The sequence below is a fragment of the Gossypium hirsutum genome, chromosome D13 (assembly GCF_007990345.1).
Source record: "Gossypium hirsutum isolate 1008001.06 chromosome D13, Gossypium_hirsutum_v2.1, whole genome shotgun sequence".
Lineage (NCBI taxonomy): Eukaryota > Viridiplantae > Streptophyta > Magnoliopsida > Malvales > Malvaceae > Gossypium > Gossypium hirsutum.
In genome coordinates, this window is record NC_053449.1 from 18,759,412 (window position 1) to 18,778,580 (window position 19,169).

Here is a 19,169-nt window from a genome sequence, read left to right on the forward strand (position 1 = left end):
GATCTCAACCCTCTTCACTATTTACCCAGCTCTAACTAGCATACACCAAACCATCATCGTAACCAGCCTAAATCAGGACCACCTTGCCCAATCCTAAATCTCTCTTGCTCCACTGGTCACCATCTCCAACTTACACACCACTAACATCCTCATCCCCAAATAATTACATCCAAAGCCAGCGAGCAACAATAAGCATCAATAGTCAATAACCAATCAAACCATTTTTTGAAGACCTTTTTCGATCAAAGTTTAATTCGTGGAGATCTCATCACTTTCTTAACGTTCCGGACAATGAAGTTCAAGTCCATGACACGGGGGCAACATACTGGAAACTTGTAACCATGTTAATAAAATCTTATTGTTAATAAAATCAAATTATTTTCCTTATTTCTAGGTAAATAGTTGATGCGCATCAAAGATTTAGTGGTTGAAAATTATGGATTTTTTTTTAGATTTTTCTCTAGTTGTTAGTGCCTATTTTTAGTTTTTCTGTCATGTAAAAGCCTATATAAATAGGCTCTTGGATTATGAATCAGTGTACTCATCATCTTAGTTTTCTCTTTCCTTATTATCTTCATTTGGTTGTTATCTCTTTCAGTAAGTTAACAGTGGTATTAGAGCTAGGTTAAAATAAGAGTATTTTCGATGAGAGGAAAAAGTTCCTATGGCTTTTGAAAATTTTGTGCAACCAACTATTCCACGTTTTGATGGTCACTGTGATCATTTGAGCATGTTGATGAAGAAATTATTGCGGTCTAAAGAATATTGGCAAGTCATTGAGCACGGTGTAGCAACACCAAGAGATGGAGAAAGGCTTGCAGAAGCACAGCAAAATAAACTGAAAAAGCTGAAGCTGAAAGATTTGAAAGCAAAGAATTACTTATTTCAAGCTATTGATTATTTGATCCTGGAAACCATTTTTTGCAAAGAAACTTTCAAGGATATTTAGGACTCTATGAAGACAAAATATCAAGGTTCTTCCAGAGTGAAGCGTGCACAACTTCAGTCCCTACGGAGGGACTTTGAGATTCTTCAGATAAAGGACGATGAGTCTATTACATGCTATTATTTACAAACCATGGGAATCGCAAATAATATGCGATTTCATGGTGAGAAGATGAACGGCACAACCATTGCTGAGAAGATACTACGGTCTTTATCACTAAAGTATGATTATGTTGTCTGCTCAATTGAAGAATCCAATGATATTGATGCACTCACTCTTGATGAAGTTCAGAACTCCTTGTTGGTCCATAAGCAGAAGATGAACTGAACTTCTACCTCAATAGAGCAGGCTTTGAAAGCTTCAGTTCATTCTTTCAAAGGAAGAGGTAAAAGTCGAGGAAGGGGAAGAAGTAGAGGAGACAGTTGGAATAAAGATGGTGTCAGGCATGCCAAACCAAATGATAAAGGCAAACAATGGGATCAACAATTTGACAAATCAAAGGTAGAATGTTTTAGATGTCATAGGTTTGTTCATTATCGTTCTGAATGTCGTACTAATTTGTCTAATGACAAGGAAAAGGGAGAAAAGTCAAATTTTATAGAAAAAGAAGAAATTGAAACCTTGTTGATGGCAATTCATAACAAGCAAGAGGAGTCGTAGAACTCATGTTTATGGTATGTGGATAAGGGCTGTAGCAACCACATGTACGATAATAAGTCTTCTTTCTCTTATCTAAATGAATACTTTCACACTATTGTGTCTTTTAGAGATAAATCTATTGTTGATGTAGTTGGAAAGGGTGATATTAGTATAACCAAGAATGGTTTTGTAGAGAAAATTTCTAATGTTTTCTTTGTGCCTGTTTTAAAAAGTAACTTGTTAAGTGCTAGTCAATTGCAAGAAAAATTTGTTATCCTTCTAGAGGTGCTATTGCAGTGGTTTCTATAAGTTCCAATAGGTGGTTTCCATTGGTGATTGATTGTATTCAACCTTGTTTGATGGTTAAACTGAAGGGCGACGCATGGCTTTGAAATTTTTGTTATGGTCATCTTAATTTTGAGGGTTTGAAGACTCTTAAACAGAAAGAGAGAGTCAACGGTCTTCTTTAAATTGTCATTCTATCCCAGGTGTGTGAAAATTGTGTTGTTAGCAAACAACATCGTGAATAATTTCCCAGTAGAAAGTATTGGAGAGCAAAACGTGTGTTGGAATTGGTTTATTCAAATATTTGTGGACCGATAAAACCATCATCTAATAGAGGTAAAAAATTATTTCCTTACTTTCATTGATGATTATTCCCGAAAAACATGGATTTACTTCTTGCAAGAGAAATCAAAAGCATTTAATGCATTTACTAGCTTCAAAGCACTTGTTAAGAATGAAACCGAGAAAACCATTCAAGTTCTTCATACTGACTGTGGTGGAGAATATTGCTCTAAGGAATTTGAAACATTTTGTAAAAGTCATGGCATTTGAAAAGAGCTTACCACTACATATACCCCTACCAAAATAGCATATCGGAGAGGAAAAATAGAACTATACTGAATATGGTGAGGAGCATGCTTGCTAGTGAAAGGGTCCCAAGACAGTTTTTACCAGAGGCAGTAAATTGGAGCATCCACGTCTTGAATAGAAGCCTAATTTTTTCTGTTCAAAACATGACACCTGAAGAAGCTTGGAGTGGAAGGATACCAGTTGTAGATCACTTCAAAATTTTTGGTTGCATAGCTTATGCACATGTTCCAGATGCAAAGAGAAAGAAGCTTGATGACAAAGGAGAGAAATGTGTCTTTCTAGGTGTAAGTAAAACATCTAAAGCATATAAATTGTTTAATCCTTTAACAGAGAAAATTGTGATTAGCATAGATGTAATTTTTTATGAGGGGAACACTTGGAATTGGAATGACCAGCAACCTTCTCAAACCTTTGTTGACACTAAAATTGAATTTGAAAGGCAGCAACCTTTAGATCAGCAGACTCAAGCAACATTTGAGCTTGAGAGTTCACCAAACGATGCTCCAACAACCATCGAAGTAGAAGTAACTGAACCTCGTCCTAGTCATATTCGATGGAGACCAGCTTGGATGAGAGATTTTGAGGTAATTGGCATTTGTCAAACTGAAGATCCAATCATCCACTTTGCCTTATTTACAGATTGTGATCCAACAACATTTGAAAATGATGTAAAGGAGTCGAAATGGCGAAAGGCAATGGATGAAGGATTGCAGCTATAAAAAGGAATGATACATGGGAGTTGACTGAGCTTCTAGAAGGGCACAAGATAATTGGTGTCAAATGGGTATACAAGACAAAGTTAAAAGAGAATGGAGAAGTTGACAAGTATAAGGCGCGCTTAGTGGTCAAAGGTTATAAGCAAGAGTTTGGGGTGGATTACAAAGAATTTTTTGCTCCTGCTGCAAGGCATGATACAATCAGATTGGTAATTTTGCTTGCAGCCCAGTACTCTTGGCCTATCTTCCAGTTAGATGTGAAGTCGGCATTTTTACATAGTGAGCTCCAAAAGTAAGTATTTATTAAACAACCTACTGGTTATGTTAAACATAGAACTGAAAATAAGGTTTATAAACTAAAAAAGGCTTTATATGGATTGAAACAAGCCCCACATGCTTGGTGTAGTCGAATTGAGGATTATTTCTTGAAAGTTGGTTTTACCAAGTTGCCTTATAAGTCTACTCTTTTTATTAAAACTGGCGATGAAGAGAAAATACTTATTGTGAGTTTATATGTTGATCTTATTTTCACTGGAAACTGTAGTTCCATGTTTAATGAATTCAAGAAATCTATGATGATTGAGTTTGAAATGTCAGATCTTGGTATGATGCATTATTTTTTAGGCATAAAAGTAGTGCAATCAGCTGATGGAATATTTATTTCTCAAAGGAAATATGTTCAAGATATTCTGAACAGGTTTTATATGAAGGATTGCAATCCAGCAAGCACCCTCATTGAGTTTGGTTTGAAGTTGAGAAAAGAGGGAAAGAAAGTGAACAGCACTCTTTATAAGCAAATTGTTGGTAGCTTAACGTACTTAACTGGTACAAGACCTGAAACAATGTATTCTGTGAGTTTGATTAGTAGGTTTATGGAGAATCCTACAGATATGCATTTATTGGTTGTCAAGAGAATCCTTCGTTACTTGCAAGGAACCAAGGGTTTTAGGTTGTTTTATAAAAAAGGTGAAATTTCAGATTTATTTGGGTTCACTGACAGTGACTTTGCAGGAGATCTGGATGATAGAAAAAGTACTTCAGGTTATGTTTTCATAATAGGAACTGGAACTGTTTCATGGTCATCCAAGAAACAATCCATTGTTACTTAATCAATGACTGAAGCTGAATTTATTGCTGCAACAGCCTGTGCTTGTCAAGTTATTTGGCTGAGGAAAATCTTGGAGGAGTTGAAGTTCAAGAGAATGGGAGCTACAACAATTTTCTGTGACAATAATTCAGCTATCAAACTCTCAAAAAATCTAATTTTACGTGGTAGAAGCAAGCATATTGATGTAAAGTACTATTTTTTGAGAAATCTTAACAACGATTGGGTAATTGATCTCAAGTACTGCAAGAGCAAAGATCAACTAGCTGACATATTTACCAAACCTCTCAAATTATTTTCCTTCCAAAATTTGAGGAGGTTAATGGGAGTTTGCACTCTAGAAGATCAGGTTTGAAGAATGGCACCAGTAAACTGAAGTTTAAAGAGTTTTTCAGTTTAAAAGAGGGATTGTTAATAAAATCTGGTTGTTAATAAAATCGGATTGTTTTCCTTATTTCTAGGCAAATAGTTTATGCACATCAAAGATTTAGTGGTTGAAAATTATGGATTTATTTTGTTTAGATTTTTTTCTCTAGTTGTTAGTGCCTATTTTTAGTTTTCCTGTTATGTAAAAGCCTATATAAATAGGCTCTTGGTTTATGAATCAGTGTACTCATCATCTTAGTTTTCTCTTTCCTTATTATCTTCATCTTGCTATTATCTCTTTATGTAAGTTAACAAACCATCCAATGACAGAGCTCCGAGAAAGAAAAGAGAATAGTTAGAGATTAAAGTATCAATTTTGAACAGATAGTGTTGAATTCTCAGATATCTGAACCATGGAAATTAGCTATAGGAAGAAGAGATCTCGGTTAGTGGTGCCCGGTCAGATTTTTTGCGCCAAAGATAGCAGCTCTCAACGATGTTTACGGCAGTGCTAGGATATTCTCGTGAAGGAAGACGTGACACAGACAAACGACGCGGGCGATGTGAGCGGAGCAGGGACTGCGATGGCGTGGCTTGAATGAAGGTGGCTAGGGTTTTTGTTTTTGTCGAAAAGAAAAAGAAAAAAGAAGAAAATGTAAAGAAAGAGGAAAAAATAAAAGGAACAAGAAAGGAAGAGAAAAGAAAAAGAAAAGAAAGTATAAGCGAAAGGAAAGAGGAAAAATAAATAATAAATCAATAAAGTGGTTTTATATATTTAATATATTTAATATTTTTTTTAATAATTTCACATTTTTAAAAGAATATTTTAAAAATGCCACATAAAAGAAAATATGTCATACCAGAGTCGTAAATTTCGTCAAAATTAATCACTAATTTTTGAAAAAATAAAGTAGCATTCAAAATGAGTTTTAACTCCCCACCCGCTTTCCAAACCTCCATCAAAAATAAAGTAGCGCATATATGATATGTTGTTAATGGCCAATAAGTCGACTGAAAATTATCGAGCAAAGGCCTTATCGGAGAATGTCTGCCATTGCCCTTGCTCTTCTTCCATTTCTTTCATGCTTTTCTCTAATTCTTGTGTCATATTTTTACTTGCTTTTTATCACCCTTTTAATGGCCATATTTACATTTACTTGAAGACCATTGGTCATCATGTCTAACCCTAAACAGAAGTTGGCGACCGTCAACTTCGATTTTGCAACTATATTTTCAAGGTTTAATAAAAGTGGCCATTACGAATGTGATGGGCAAAAGGGTGTTGGTGATCTCAATGCAAAGGATAAGAAAGTGGAGCTAGATGCAATGAAGCTCCATCTCTTTACGAATCCAAAGAAGAAGAAGAAAATCCTAAAAATTTGAAACAATACAGAAAAGAAGATGAACAGATGAAATTAGAAATGGAAGGCAACATTAAAATGGAATGTTGTTCAACACAAAGATTAAACATTCAAATCGGGGATCTGTAAGGGCGAAAGTTTAAAGGTCGAACATTGCCACACAAGTTGAATCCGTATAAGACTGTACTTCTTCTATTAGACGTTGATTAGAAAAATACCATCTTGTATTCTTGTTTTTCAATATTAGTGAATTTTTCTTCCTTTGCTCATAATTTTTTTCCAATAAAAATTTTCCACGTAAAATCAGCATGTTCTTATTTTTCTTTTCTTATTACTTTGCGGTCATTCCTACTACCGTTATTAACGTATAGTATAACATATACTTGTATCTAATATTTTTGATTCAGTTTTTCTAATTATTACAGTCTGATGAAATGCTGGACTTCTAAAAAAGGAAAGAAATACTAGGCAAATTGCAAATATTAGTAAGAATAATCAACTTGATGGGAATTATTCTAAATAATTAAAATCTCAATTATTGTTTATCCTTTATACTAGGATTTTCGATATTTCCCCTAACATTTGTGAATATCCACTTTGTTTCGGTTTCTAGTCTTATGATATATTTATATGTTATACTTTTGTATCATATGTAATTTGAATATGTTAACCTCAGCGCTAAATATATAATTATGTTTATTATTCAGTAAGTTTGTGAGCTTTAGTGGTGTAGGGAGAGGATTGACAAGTTCTAGTCTGTCCTTTTGAACTTGTTCACCACTACAAATGTATCTCCCTTATGTTCATGTATTTCCTGTCTTTAGCCAATTTGAGAGCTAATGTGAAAGCCTTGGACTTAACAAGAGTTTGTTTGTTTAAATCCAAATAGTTTTCGGAAAATGATTTTTAAAAAATAATTTATTTTTTTGAAAATTTTAATATTTTTTGTTGTTTGACAAATTTCTTAAAAATATTTCATAAAAATTATTTTCGATGAAACAAATATACATTTGAGATTTTCTTATCTTTTTTTTATTTAATTGATTTTATTTTATATCTATAAATTTATATTTTACATTGCTTTTTCATATATTAAAAATATTTTGTTAAATTCAGGTTCATTACAATGCCATTTTTTAATTACATGACTACCAAGTGAGTCTTTTTTATTTAAAAATGTGACATCAATAAAATTGACAAAAAAAAATTAACAATGTCAATGGACTTGATATTCAAATCTGAAAAGTAGAGGGACTAAATTCTTAAAAATGAAAGTACAAAGACTAAATTGCAAATTCGTAAAGAGTACTCGCCGAAAGAAAGGAAAAGATCTCGTTGTCCCCAGTGAAGGTATTAACATGATTCCATCATCATTTACTTTACCTGTTGTTCCCGTTTGAGAAGCAGTGCCCGTAGGAAGAAGTTTTGCTAAGCTGGTGTCTTCTGATGGGGAGCAAAACATTGTTTTTCCTTAGCGTGCCAAGCTCGATAGGAAAGAATATCATTACTCTCTAGATGATATAACCAGACATTTGGACGAAAGTATGCCGAGAAAAGTAAAAGAGTGTGTGGTGTCTTCTGAATCATCGGCATGCCCTAACGGTCCTTTTATGAAGGATTTGATACTATCCCTTCAATAGCTAGTGCTCACTACTTGTCCTAGTTGGTGAGGTTGGCTAACTCCCCAATAGCTTGCCCATGGTCTGGCGAGCCCTTTGCTAGGACACTGCAACTCTTAGGGGGTAATGTGTTACTACGCATGTAGCTTAACTACCTCTAGCACGTCAGATCAATGAACCGTGCCATATATATATATTTATGTTGATGAATCACTATGAAAATGAAGGAGGAAAAACAAACACTCAACAAGCATCAAATTTAAAATAATCGTCTCTTCTTCCATAGTTCTCTCACATCATATCATATGATTAGTTATTCTTTAAAAATTAAAATACATTAATATCCTTAATTCATTACATTATATATTGTAATTTGAATTTGACTCTTAAGTAATTTCATTGATTGAAGTTGTCTTATTAATTCAATTAGTTTCTTAATAAAAATAATAATAAATTTTATTAAATTACGATAGTATAAACTATAATAATTTCATAAAATTTCATAATTTTTTGTTTGTTAGTATTCTAACGATTCTATCATCATATTTTCTGTTTTATTTATATAAATCGTACAAGTCAATTTTTAAATAAATTAAGATTACCTAATTATTTGTTTGAAATAAAAAAAAACTTTTGATATTTAAATATATATATTAAAAAACATTTTAAATCTATATCAAGTATCAAATTGATTCAAAATTTTACTACGTGCATTACAAGTATAGTTATATTGATGAACTGGACAATCATATTGTTAAAATATTAATACCAACAAGTATTGAGTGCAATGGTAATATGCATTATATTCCCAATAAGAGAACAATGTTTGAATCTCAGAGACGATATTGTTGAAAACAATAGCCATGAACCTTGACCATAGACAATAAAACGTACATGAAAAATACTAAATAATTATTAAAATAATCATATAAAAATATATAATTAGGTTAGCGAAAGTAAATATCGCAGGAATCAAATTATCCTCTTGACTAAAGTCAAACCTTAATCCGAATTTTGAATTTGATGTCTACCTTGATATATAATTTATGAAATAAATTATTAAATTAATTATATTTTTAATTAAAAAAAGGAGAGAGAAGAGTGAGAGAGAAAAAAACGTGAGGCGCAGACGAGCAGAAGCGCCCACAGGAAATTATATTTAATATTCCCTGTCTGACGATATTATCTTTACTTCCCATTTTTTAATTAAAAAATATTTATTTTCCATTTGTCTGTCTGCTTTGGACGAATCTGTCTGACCCTGACGCGGCTCCATATCATTGGATAGACATTGTCGGATTTTCGATTCTGAACCGTGCAAAGCACCTGGTCAGCCGGCAAACTGGACATTAATCTAAAATAATTTTACATGGTTTTCAACACAAACATTCGGATACCCAAAGAATAGATTTTGATCTTTGCTCATAAATATAACCTTAATTAACTTATTTAAGCTTGTTTTGCATAAAACTAATGAACTAATAATATATATAATTAACTTACTTAAGTTAGTTAACCTTAATTAACTTACTTAAGCGTACTTAAGCTTGATTTGGATACCCATCGCATAAATCCCTCACATATTTCATAATGATAATCACATTGCTATGTCACCACTATTAGACAAGAGGGCTCTCCCTATAAATAGCCTCTGGAATAAAGGACAAATGATTTTCCTCATTGGTAACTTTGAGCACTTACTCCCTACAAATCAATCTTCCCAGCCTTCGTAGCAATTTACCTCCTCCTTTTACCTTTTTTTGGCTCTTCGCTTGTTTAGGTGAACCGGCCTTCTTTGCACTATCGCCCTCTCTTCCTTGTCTCCTCCCTTATTGAAATTTGTATCAACAAATCTATATGAGAATAAAATGAAAAAGAGTGAAAAGTTTTATGAGATTATGTTGATTTGCTCCCATCAAAATAACAATGCGTTACATAGAAAAAAATTATGGATCTTCATCAATCACATCGAGTTCATGTAAGAATATTGCAATGCATTCTTCAATTACATCGAGAGGCAAAACTAGGGGTTTCGCCCCCCTAAAATGGAAAATTTTCCATTTAGGTCTTTTAAAATTTTAAATTAGTAAATGTAAAATTACACTTTGGCCCTCTTAAAAATATAAAATTTTGATTTAATCCTTTAAAATTTATAAAGATATAGGATATTAAAATGGTGAAATTACAGTTTTACTATCGTAAAAATTATAATTTAATTTCGACTTCCCTAAAAAAAATTTTCTAATTTCGTCCTTGATTATATCTAAACATACATGTTGAGATTCGATTAGCAACTCTCCTTTAAAACTTTTTTCATATAATTAGTTTATTGAAATACCTCCAAACGCGTATTATTTTTATACAATATATATTTTCATTTATAATCTCTCTTCAACTATTAAATAAGAAAAAAAAAACTCAAATCTCGTTTCTATAATAATAATAGCAATTAAGTTAAAATTGGTTGCTTATGAGAAGTTATGAATTTTCATTTAAATTACATTTCTATCAAGAGTAATGAATGCATGTGTGCGGATACACACAATTTCATCATTGAAAAAGAAATTTTGATTTTAATATGAAAAGAAGGCCTTATAAATATCTTTCGTTTTTTACTTTTGAGTAGAATATAAGATGGAATTTTTTTTCTCTCAATTGACGTAACAATAAATGTTTATATTTTAAAAATAATTAATACTCAATTTGGTCCCAAACTTTACTTGTTTTCTCACTTTGATATCTAGACTTTTTTTGTCTCAATTTAGTAGTCATGTAGTGTTATTAGAACGCATCACATTAGCCTTCTTTTAATTTTTAATATTATATATTATATTGATTAAAAATATAAAAAATCATATATAATATATAAATAATTAAATTTTTTTTTAAAAAAGTTTAAAAAATATTTTTTTATAAATTTAAATTTTAAAAAGTCAAAATAGTGTATAAAAATTGAAAAAAATTATAATTTTTAAAACGTGTTTAAAATTTAGAAAATTACAAAAAAAAATCTTAAATTTTCAAATATATATTCTGGAAAATTTATCATAAATTTTTTTTTCAGAAACTCTAAATTTATCAAAAATGGACAAAGTTCAACTAAAAAAATATAAAGTTTAGAAATTGATTTTTTAAAGAAAAGAGAAATTGAAAACGTGAAAAAGTTTAACGTTGAAAAAATAAAAAAATAAATAGTTTTTAATAAATTGTAAAAAAAATATGTTTTAAAAAAGTTATATTTATGAAGAAATTTAAAATTTAAAGTCAACACTAGTCAACGGTCAATGGTGGGTTAAAGTCAAAAGTTCTTTTAAATATATAAATATATAATTTTTTATTTTTTTGAATTTAAATTCAATGATTTTATTTTAAATAAATTTAATTATCATGTGAGATGTGTGAAATACAAAAACTGAGCTGACCTTAATAATAAAATGATAGTTTACATATGAAATTAAAACAAAAAAGGTTTAGGAACCAAAGTTAGAAAACAGACATAATTTGGGGTAAAACTGAACATTAAATAAAAGAGTATGAATATCTGTGATTATTATCCTATACATTGTCACAAATAATGCCATTTATTTTTACACAAAAGAATTAGATCGCCGATCAAATCGGCAAAGAAAAATAAACCGTAAAAAGATGGGGCTCCGTCCACGTCATATATAAATCCCCCAAGAGAAACAGACAAAGAAATGCCATACAACGGTCCAATTCCGCAATTCCCCTTCCAGTTCCTTTCTACATCCAACGGTCCAAATTTTCTTGTTCTAGAGCCTTCCCACAGAAGCCCCAATTTTCTAGTTCGCGTAATACTTGAATAAAAATAAATTCTAATTAAATGAAAATATTTTGTTGTACATTTTAAAGGTTGGATTCGATGTTTAAGAACACCATAATGTCTCACATTAATAATAACTTTGTCCCAAAGCAACTGAATCGTTATCACTGGGATAGAAACCCTAAATATGAATAAGTTTGGGATATAAAATAAATGAATGGAATGGGAGTATATTAAAATGCTGAGTGGATAAAAGGATAAAGGCCGGTGTTAACTAGGGTTAGTTAATTAACCCTGGAAGGGTAACACAATAGAGTTAAAAAGACCGTTTCTTCCGGAAAGGATAGAGCCATACAGAGTTGGAAGGAAAAGGAAAATAGGCAGTGAGTGAGATAAAGAAGGAGACTTTCCTTTGTTTAGACAACTGAGTCTACTCGGACGAGTCTTTCCCTTGTTTTTTTGCACTTACCTTTAAATTCTTCCTCTTTCTTCACCGATTCTAAAATCAACTCCTCCAATTTATTTTCTTGAAACTTTAAATTTGCGGATAATCGGAGATTTCTATGTGCCCTTTATTCGGATCTTAACAGCCGGTAAGCTAATTTTCATAAAATTTTTGTTTTAAGTTTTTTTTGGAGCTTCAATGTTGGTGTTTTTATGTAAATGGAATGTTGAAGATTCAATGTCCAGAGAGTTCTCGTTATTATGTATTGGTTGAATTAATTGAAAAAAAAAATTACGTTTCAATTCGTGCGTTTCTTTTTAGAAATGAGAGTGACAAAAAAGTTTACTATTGAAATTTCCTTTGCAGTTGCTAATATGAATGTTTTCTAAGCTAATATTCATGTTAACAACTTACTTTGATTCGTTGAATATTGAAGAAATGCATTGATTTCACTCTCTCTCTCTCTCTCTTTCTCTCTCTCTTTTTAGATGTGGGATTTTCTTTGTTTTGGATACCATGAATGCATTCATTTTGTTAACTGATACTTTACTTAGGTCTTAGCTAGCTTTATACACTAGTTTGTCTACGTTCTAATAGATTTCGGGATATTTGGTGTATATATTGATGGTAATACTGTTTTGTGCTAAATCAAAATCAGGGTTGTTTATTCCGAGTCTTTGTTCTTTCTTTTATTTTTTTCAGGTTTTTTGGGGGATTTCTACTGTTTGTGGACACCTTATTGGATGTAGTACAAGGATAGATCTTCATTTTGGTCTGCCGGTTCTGTCAATTGGGTTATGTTCTTCTATTTTCTCTGATTTAGTTTTTGTGTTGGGGTTTTAGTTTTGGTTTCATTGATAGATGATTGTTGGTGAATTAGAGTTTTCCGTTGTTCATTTGCGATTGGGTTCCCAATTTGGGGTCTTCTTGGAGGGGAAGAAGCTCTCTTCTAGTGTTGCTTCTGCCTCCAACTGCCACGAAACCGGTGATCGGTTTTTCTAGACATTTTATGTCTCGCAAGTTGGACAGTCTTGTTCAAACTCAGATGGCAGTGGCAGTGTTCAAAAGTCCTCTTAGAGGGGAATATCCTAGGAACAATAGAATGGAAGGGAAACAACCTGTTGGGAGGAGACGGGTTTTTGTGCAAACAGAGACCGGTTGTGTATTGGGCATGGAGTTGGATCGCAGTGACAGTGCTCATACAGTTAAAAGAAGGTTGCAGGTTGCCCTCAATTTCCCTGCCGAGCAAAGCTCGCTGACTTTTGGGGATGTGGAGTTGAAGAATGATCTTAGTGCCATTCGGAACGACTCTCCGCTTCTCTTAACAAGGAACTATCTACACAGAAGCTCCTCTACTCCCTGTCTTTCGCCTACTGGAAAAGATCTTCAGCAGAGAGATAAAAGTGGTCCTATTGAGATACTGGGACATTCTGATAGCTTTAACGTATTAAAAGTTGTGGTGAAGGACATTGTTAAGGCAATTAAGATGGGTGTTGATCCAGTTCCTGTTCATAGTGGTCTGGGGGGTGCCTACTACTTTAGGAATCCTAGAGGTGAGAATGTTGCTATCGTGAAGCCGACAGATGAAGAACCTTTTGCACCAAACAATCCAAAAGGCTTTGTTGGTAAAGCCCTTGGTCAACCAGGTTTGAAACGTTCGGTTCGTGTGGGGGAGACTGGTTTCAGAGAAGTTGTTGCCTACCTTCTGGACCATGATCATTTTGCCAATGTGCCACCAACCGCGCTGGTGAAGATTACTCACTCAGTCTTCAACGTTAATGATGGTGTGAACAGAAATAGGCCTCACAAGAATCTGGTTAGCAAGATTGCATCGTGCCAACAGTTTATTCGGCATGATTTTGATGCTAGTGATCATGGAACTTCAAGCTTCCCTGTTTCTTCTGTGCACCACATAGGAATACTTGATATACGTATATTCAACACGGACAGGCATGCAGGAAATCTTTTAGTGAGAAAGCTTGATGGTATTGGAAGGTTTGGTCAGATGGAACTCATTCCTATTGATCACGGCCTTTGCTTGCCAGAAACTTTGGAGGATCCATACTTTGAGTGGATTCATTGGCCTCAGGCTTCAATTCCTTTCTCTGAGGATGAACTTGAGTATATACAGAAGCTTGATCCTATGAAGGATTGTGAGATGCTGCGAAGGGAACTCCCCATGATTCGGGAGGCTTGCCTACGCGTTCTGGTACTCTGCACTATTTTCCTCAAGGAAGCTGCTGCTTTTGGTCTCTGTCTTGCTGAAATTGGTGAGATGATGAGTAGAGAATTCCGGGCTGGAGAGGAGGAACCTAGTGAGCTAGAAGTTATTTGTCTTGAGGCAAGGAGGTTGATAGCAGAGAGGGAGCTGTCATCACCTAAGTCTGATGTGCGAGATGCAGAGTTCCAATTTGATATCGACTTTGAGGAACCAGAGTTAGACTTAAACCCGAAAATGGCTACAGATGATTTTATGAGCAGAGCACCATTCCAATTGGGAAATGGATTTGTAAGTAATCATTTTCCACTTTCAAAGCTGGAGGAATGCTTCGAGGAAGACGAAGAAGAAAGTGAAGAAGAAACCGAGCAGCCATGTTTTTCCACTTTCAAAGCTCTTGAAAGGATCCCATCCACTTCAAAGCTGTCAATGTCATTCAAAAATACCAGCTTAGGTGACAAGAGCCAGAAGTATTCAAAATTTTCTGGAACAAAGCAAGAAAATGGTTACCTTAATAACTCATCTGGGCATAGGAGTGCAAATGAGCAGCTCCCAGGAAATGTGAGCTTTGTGAAGCTGGCGGACATGAATGAGGAGGAATGGAATCTTTTCCTAGAGAAGTTCCAGGAGTTGCTCTACCCGGGATTTGAAAAACGAAAATCGGTTACTTTAGGTCAGAAGCAGATACAGAGGCTCGGTACTTCGTGCCAGTTTTGATATCGAGATATCTGTATATCGATACCAGATAGTCGAAATGAGTTTTAGGATTGTTTGCACTTGGTTCTGAAGGACTGTTAGGAGAGATTTGAGTAATATGGGTTTGGCCCCGGGAATTGTTGTAGTTTGGGAGCAGCATTACGAGGAATAGATGTAAATATTCTTTGGCTTCATTTCAGCTAAGTAGAATTGGTTTTATTTCTTCTTTTAAGGTCTTTGATTTTGTTTTTTGTTTTTTGTTTCCTTTTTCTTTCACTTGAATCACCTTCTTATGGACCTTGTTTGATAAATAATATATAAAAAGGGAGAGCATTTATGTAAATAAAGAATAGTTCAATATTTGTGTTTCAGAAAGCTTGCTTTCAAGTTCATAGCGGATTCATTTTGAGATTGGGAATTTTTCTTCTTGCTATTCCATGGGTTCTTCTGGATGTGAAAGTGATGGAACATCCATACAGTTCCGTGTCTAATTCATGAAAGAGATGCATATATCTTTTTCAATAAATAAAAAAAGATCAAGTTTCGATTAAATTTGAGATGGGTTAATAGGGTCAAGTTTTTTTATTGATATTTAAGATAGATTGTATTATTAAAAAAATTCATGTGTTTTGTTGCTTTCAAATTTCACTTTCTTAACTTAGGCAGTCTTGTTTTATAGTTAAAAGTGTAAACTAATCAATGTAATTTTAGAGTGTTTTATATTTGATATTGATATAAACAAAGACAAATTATATTGATCAAATTATTAATGGAAATATCTTAAAAGAAATGACGTGGATTTTGATAATAATCAAGTATTATTGCCGGCTTTTAAGGGGTTTTTTTTTTTTTTAAGTATTTGAGTTGGACCTTTTTTAGATAGAGAAATTAAAAACATTTAATCATAGCAGAAACTATATCGACATTAATATTATTTTGTAAAATCTCCATTTTAATTATCTTGATGGAGAAGGTCGTAAATTCTGAAAAAAATTATATGAAAACAGAAGAGTGAAAAGGCGATGATAAATTAGATGAGGTGTTTTGAGTGAGTGATTGAAAAACAAATGGATGGCAATTGAATTTCATTTTTCTTTTTCGGCCTGGAGGATTTTTATTTTCTTTAAAACCAACCACTTTTTATGATTTTCCTTTTCAAAAAGACAGATGCTTGTCTAATTCCATGAAAATGAAACATTATTTTGGCACCAACATGGTGCAGTACGCTTATGTGTCTGATTCAATAGGTGGGTTTGAATCCACCTCAGTATGTAGAATTGGAATTTTTCTTATTAACTGGATGTCTTACTTGAATTGAATGTATGTTGAGATAAAATCCCTACCAGGATTTGATTGAAAGTGAGGACTTAAAATGGACAAAACCAGAGTGGTTTGAAAGAAAGCATGGAGGTGGATGCTAACATTGAAAGCAAGGGACATATAATTAGAAAGCAACAAAAGAACTTCACATAATGTTGGTTGGGGTCCCAATTAAGACACTGCCATTTTATCAGTTAACCAAAGGTTGGACCCCCTTCTATCCCATGCTCTTACACTTGCCTTTCTTTCTTTTGCCTTGTTCACAATATCCCATGTGTCTTTCGAAAATTATGTAGAAAGAAAAGCTGGAAGAATGGAGCTGCCCTCTGCCTGCAAGTTGGATTGTTTGTTTTGGGAAGTCTTTCAATGGCTGGAACATGGTTTTTCTTTCCCTTTAATTTGTCAGCTGTTTTCATTTAATGAAATGTATTTTTGGACTTTTCAAAATTATATTTGATTTATTGTTACATGTTATTATTTACTATCATCAAAAAATTAGTTCAAATTAAAAGTGATCTAAGTTAAGGTTTATTGAGATTTAGTTATTAAATATAGTATCGGCTAAATATGTGTAGATACTCTAGTAATTAATTTCTAATTGATGATAGACTGATTAGAAATTAGGGTTAGGGTTATGACCCTTAAATTAAGCATACATAATTTTTCTCTGAATTACTTGTGTGCTAATTTGGAAGATCAAAACTATAAGATCAAAGATTCTAAAAAAATCAATAGATTTAGATACGTTTATGCATTTAGTTTTATTCTTAATGATTTGTCATAATAAATCTTAATTAATAAAATCTTGTATCAGATCTTATTTTTATAATTCTTACCCCTCTGCTTCAATATATATATATTTCTTAATAAAAGGGAAAGGGAAGGACTTCTATATGTAAACATAAATCACTTTATTTGTTATTTAATCTATTGAATATGATTTTTTTTTAAAGTTAGTTTATTATTTTTAGTAAGTCAAAAGAATTTATTAAAATTCTGAAAGTCACAAACTAGCTTAAAATGTGGTCATTTTTTTTAATGATATATAATTGTAATTTTGAAATTAGAAGGAAGTAAATAGCAAAAATATCAATATAACATTATTAGAAGAAGAAGAAGATATTTGTAGTTCCACTAAGTCTCCATTGATGTGATTCTGCTGTATAGTTTGTCGAATAGTGAAGTGAACAAACTGATCAGAGGTGGAACTGGAAGTACACAAAATTTAACTTATATATAAGTTTATAATCATCTAGATATAAAAATTTAGTGTAAAAAAATATGTAATATTTTAAATACACAAAAAAAAACTCAAATATTATTTTAAAAAAAAACAACACAGGAAAAGCAAATTATAATTTTGAATAAAATATTTAAAGGTTAGTATTTATATATATGGGAGTCAAAAAGAAGATCTTCTGCCTTAAACTTAGCCTGCAGATGAACCTCAAACGGTATACAGATTTATTTTCATATAATAAGGAAAAGTTTAAAAAATGAAGATGATAAAAGTGTAGAAAGCAGAGTTGAACTAAATCAGGATAAACGTTGAAAGCTGGTTTGGTGAAGCAGAATAGGGCTTTGTAACAGCCTGCTTAAAAACTGTTTTGGATAGAGTTGGAGGTGGAGCCCTATTCCTAATCCCGTTTTCATAAACCTGGGTCTTGTTTCTTGCTTATCTTGCTGCCACTTGTGGGTCGTCGTCTATCTCATACTTAATATATATATAGGGAATAGGGATTGATTGTAATTGAAGATACAATGATAAATCCCTAGAGAAAAGCAAACAATGATTAGCAGGAGACCGCTAATAGTATCCTGCCCTCTTAGGAACTATGTTATGCATACTTGCAGGTGAAGTACTCATTCAAGTACGTAAAAATATATGAGAAGATGACAGAAATGGAGGTTCCGCAACAAATTATTAGTATTATTTGTGAAAAGGGGGAAATTAATTAAGCAACAGTCAGACCTTGTGTCTGAGGAATAATATTATATGCTGTGTAAGTTACATACATGCATGCATTGGGATGGTGGCATGCGTGGCTTGAGATCAGCATGTTAGATACTCAAGCAGGCGTCGTCCCCAGCCCACTCAAATCTCAAAAACAGGCCATTTTTTCAGTTTGTTTGGGCAACTACCCAATAGGCCTAGCCTAAGCCCCAACCCTCTTACATTTCTTAATTTTATTATTGAAATCTATAGGCTTAATATATTATTTAGTACTTGAATTTGACACTTTTTCTTAATGTGATATTTGTGTTTTTTTGTCCAATCTGGTGACCATATTTGACAAAAATTATATATTTTGGTGTCCAAAAGTAACGGTGTTAACATTTTAATATTTAATTCAGGTTTTAGAGTTGATTTGACAAAGTTTAATTACTAATATTATTAATATAAAAAAGTATCAAATTTAAGTATAAAATTATGCATTACGCCAAATTTATAACTACGGAATATATGTTTGAAAATTATTTGATAATTTAATAAAAATTAAGTACTAAATGTAATTATATTATTTTAAATCTTTACTTTTAAAAATTATTTATCTTTTAATTTTATTAATATTAACTTGACTAAACATGCATGATATATAGTTTTAACATTAGTAAGGGAAACACAAATTCCCCTCGTGCTTTAAATATGATAAATAGGCTTCTAAGATAGCTTAAGAGCTAAAATCTCTATGTACTTTTCTTGAAAAGAATACATTAAATTAATCTTTCACATGTTTCAGTTAAGTCTTTTAGTTAATAGTTCATGTTATTGACGTTACTATGCTAGTATGGTGATTAATGAGCATTGAATCAGCTATCTTAATGTTGGTACGTGATGTGATAACTATCGTATGAGTTTGAATTAACAAGGCATTGCGATAACTTTCACTCGTGCCAAGATGATTTTTAAATATGACTTGATATTTTATTCCATTTTAAATCATATTTAATTTTAGTTTTACCTCCACTTAACAGCCTTTCTTCTTTCTCAAGAATCACTTTGCTCTCTTTCTTGTTTTTTTTAAGGTTTTTCCAGAGGTGTGCCTCTTCAAATAATAGCTCTTACCCATTAATCTT

At 32.5% G+C, this 19,169-nt stretch overlaps 2 protein-coding genes across 2 annotated transcripts; both read left to right on the forward strand.

Moving 5' to 3' along the window:
• Positions 1-955: 955 nt before the first annotated feature.
• On the forward strand, positions 956-1,273 carry LOC107919323 (uncharacterized). Its single transcript, XM_016848802.1, has one exon. The coding sequence runs from the start codon at positions 956-958 to the stop codon at positions 1,271-1,273; it is 318 nt and encodes a 105-aa protein (XP_016704291.1).
• A 10,337-nt stretch (positions 1,274-11,610) lies between these two features.
• LOC107919958 (phosphatidylinositol 4-kinase gamma 5) lies at positions 11,611-15,114 on the forward strand. Its single transcript, XM_016849410.2, has 2 exons — positions 11,611-12,005; positions 12,560-15,114. The coding sequence occupies exon 2, from the start codon at positions 12,867-12,869 to the stop codon at positions 14,790-14,792; it is 1,926 nt and encodes a 641-aa protein (XP_016704899.1). The 5' UTR covers positions 11,611-12,005; positions 12,560-12,866; the 3' UTR covers positions 14,793-15,114.
• Positions 15,115-19,169: the final 4,055 nt, after the last annotated feature.